The following is a 3,070-nucleotide window of genomic DNA, read 5'->3' on the forward strand; positions in this document are numbered from 1 at the left end:
ATATGTTCGACCTCGCCTAAAAATTACTTAGTCCTCTCTGTCCCATTTTCATATAGGAGAACTAACCTTCTTTTTCTATACCTTAAACTCGAGAATAAGGTTAATTTTTCTCCTTGATCGGTCATTTATTTTAGAAATTTTTTTCATATTTAATTTCTCAAATAAGTCCTTTAAAATTATTTCAAGTAATGATGGTTTATATTTCAAACCACTTTCTTCAATTTAATTTCTCTCGAGTCTTATCTTCATCTAATGGTCGGTCACAGTCACATTACAATCGCGTAAAAACTTTTACAATTTTTATCAATATAAATATCGTAAAAATGATTGTAATCGTCACGTATAAATTGATTATAATTTATTATTTATTATAAAAATTATAAATAATAATATTATATTAACACCTTCTAATATTATTTTCTTACAATCATTTTTTCGATAGCTGACCGTTTTTTAAAAACCTTGCCCACGATATTGCTACATTTTTTAAATTTAAAGACACACTTTATATCAACCTAATAAAAAAGATTACTAAAAACCCTTCTCACAAGTTAGTTACCTTTCAATTCTTCATTTTTTTCTGTATAAAATACTCTTCCCATTTTTGCTATAAATAATTGCTATTCCAACCGCACATTACCACTCATTACTGACAGTTTCTCTTCATTCACAAACCAGAAACCAATTCATTCTTTCACCATCTTGCTTTCAACTCTCAAAGGATATTTTCTCTAATATCTTTGAACCTTCATCATCATCAACAACAAGATCACCATGGATATTGCTCATTTTGTATTTGGAATATTTGGTAGCCTCATAATAATCCTATTTTGATGTGTTCTTGTTTTTCAGAACTCTGTTTTCTCTGTTTACTCTGTTTCTCATTTTCTTTCTCTGCTGCAGGAAACGCTTTTGGCCTTTTTCTCTTCTTGGCTCCAATGTAATGATCCATTTCTTTCAACTTTTCCACTCTCTGAATCATTTGGCATTGACCCTTTTAATCTTTTTCGTTTCTGATTCTTTATCATGTATAAAAATTTGATCTTTTTCGTTTCATTTCATATGGTTCAAGGTTTGAGTAAAAGTGAAACCTGTGCTGATGTTGTTTTTGTAGAATCACTTTCAAGAGGATCATTGTGAAGAAATCAACAGAGAAATTTTCTGGCGTTCCATACATTATGACACTTCTCAACTGTCTTCTTTCTTCTTGGTAACTTTCTTGATATAATTTTCTTGTGATTTTCTTCACTTTTTGTGGCGGTTATTTTGTCACTTTTTGGTTTTTTGTGGCGGTTATGTTATGTTCTGATTTGAGTATTGATTTAACAATTTTCAGGTATGGTTTACCATTTGTGTCACCACACAACATACTAGTAACAATAATCAATGGAACAGGAGCAGTAATTGAAATCATATATGTTTTCATCTTCATCCTATATGCACCAAAAAAGGAGAAGCTGAAAATAAGTGGCTTATTTGCTTTTGTGATAACAGTATTCTCAGCTGTTGTTTTCATTTCACTGTTTGCTCTGCATGGTAATTCAAGGAAAGTGTTTTGTGGTTTTGCTGCTGCTATATTTTCAATCATTATGTATGGTTCACCTCTCTCAATTATGGTAAGTTTTTTGTTCACACTTTCTATGTTAATAATTGCTTTTTTTTTAACTGTTTGAATAAGTCAAAATAAGAGTCATTTAATTTGAATGAGATAGGTAAGATTAAGTGTTTAACTAAATAAAGCATTGTGCCTAATGCATGAGTCTGTTTCCTTTTTTGGTAACTGTTTTCATGTAGTACAAAGTTAAATTTACAAATGTGCCCTTTTGATGTGTGCAGAGATTGGTGATCAAAACAAAAAGTGTGGAGTTCATGCCATTCTTCCTTTCACTATTTGTGTTTCTATGTGGTACCTCTTGGTTCATCTATGGTGTACTAGGTCGTGATCCATTTATTGCTGTAAGTACATAATAATCCCTTCAATCATATCTTCATGAAAGTTAGAATGTCTAGTGTCTGACACGTGTTTGTGGTTGACACCATCATATGTTAGTATCAGACATCGATACACCTGACATGTGTTAGTGTCTGACAGCAACACATGTTGGTATTTGACAATGACACGTGTGATTATCCTTGAATTATTATTTGTGTTGATGTGTCTGGATCAATGTCGTGTATTTGTTATATAGGTTGTGAATGATTGTTGTTAGCATTTGCATTGAATTTGGCATGAAAGTGACAAAATGATGGGGCAATTTTGTTATTTGTAGGTACCGAATGGTGTAGGGTCAGCATTGGGGACATTGCAACTAATATTGTATTTGATATATCGTGGGAATAAAGGGAAAAATGGAAAAACAACAACAGAAGAAGAATCAATGGAAATGGGCACCGCAAAACCAATGGGAGGAGAAGAACTCAAAGGGGACACGCCTAAGGACACGTGTTAGTTTAGAACATGTAGAACATTAACCTCGGTTATGTTTGTCTCACAACAATTAAGTTTCAGTTTATTTTGTATTCTATCATCAATGGTTTGTTTGTATTTTACTTCTAGAGTATTAATCGAAAAAACTAGAATTGTGTTTCACTTTTCAGCGAATTGTTGTGTTGCAATGAAATTCTTTGTCGTGAAATTTGAGGTAGACAGGGTCCAAACACAAAGGATAGAATGGATTATCATCAATGGTTGATTGATATCCATTGGATTAGATTGGAAAAAGTGACTAGATCCATACTAGTATATCCTAACCTATCATGTTATGGGTTTTGATTTAGAATATTGTGACGATGTAGTCTGCCGGTGTGGGTTGAAAGAAAATGTGGTAGAGTTATTAGGAATCATGATAGTGAATTTGGAGATAAGTTTGATCATCATGATTGGTTGTGATCCAATAGGATTGACTCTTTAGAAATACAGTTTAACTGTTGGTATCAAGTGATTGATTATGCAACTTAGTGATGTGAAAGTCACTCGTGTAATTTGGAAAGTTAAGCATGTGTCTAATAATTCAAGTCACTTTTAATCAAAACTATTTTTCTTAAATTAAATTTATTACTCATTTTAATC

General features: G+C 31.9%; 1 protein-coding gene across 1 annotated transcript; it reads left to right on the forward strand.

Annotated features, from left to right (window-relative positions):
* The first annotated feature begins 536 nt into the window (after window positions 1–536).
* Window positions 537–2,597, forward strand: LOC127091702 (bidirectional sugar transporter SWEET1). Its single transcript, XM_051030387.1, has 6 exons — window positions 537–808; window positions 904–940; window positions 1,115–1,210; window positions 1,337–1,616; window positions 1,837–1,956; window positions 2,271–2,597. The coding sequence occupies exons 1-6, from the start codon at window positions 775–777 to the stop codon at window positions 2,448–2,450; spliced, it is 747 nt and encodes a 248-aa protein (XP_050886344.1). The 5' UTR covers window positions 537–774; the 3' UTR covers window positions 2,451–2,597.
* The last annotated feature ends 473 nt before the right edge of the window (window positions 2,598–3,070 follow it).

Source organism: Lathyrus oleraceus, chromosome 6, assembly GCF_024323335.1.
Source record: "Lathyrus oleraceus cultivar Zhongwan6 chromosome 6, CAAS_Psat_ZW6_1.0, whole genome shotgun sequence".
NCBI classification, from domain to species: domain Eukaryota; kingdom Viridiplantae; phylum Streptophyta; class Magnoliopsida; order Fabales; family Fabaceae; genus Lathyrus; species Lathyrus oleraceus.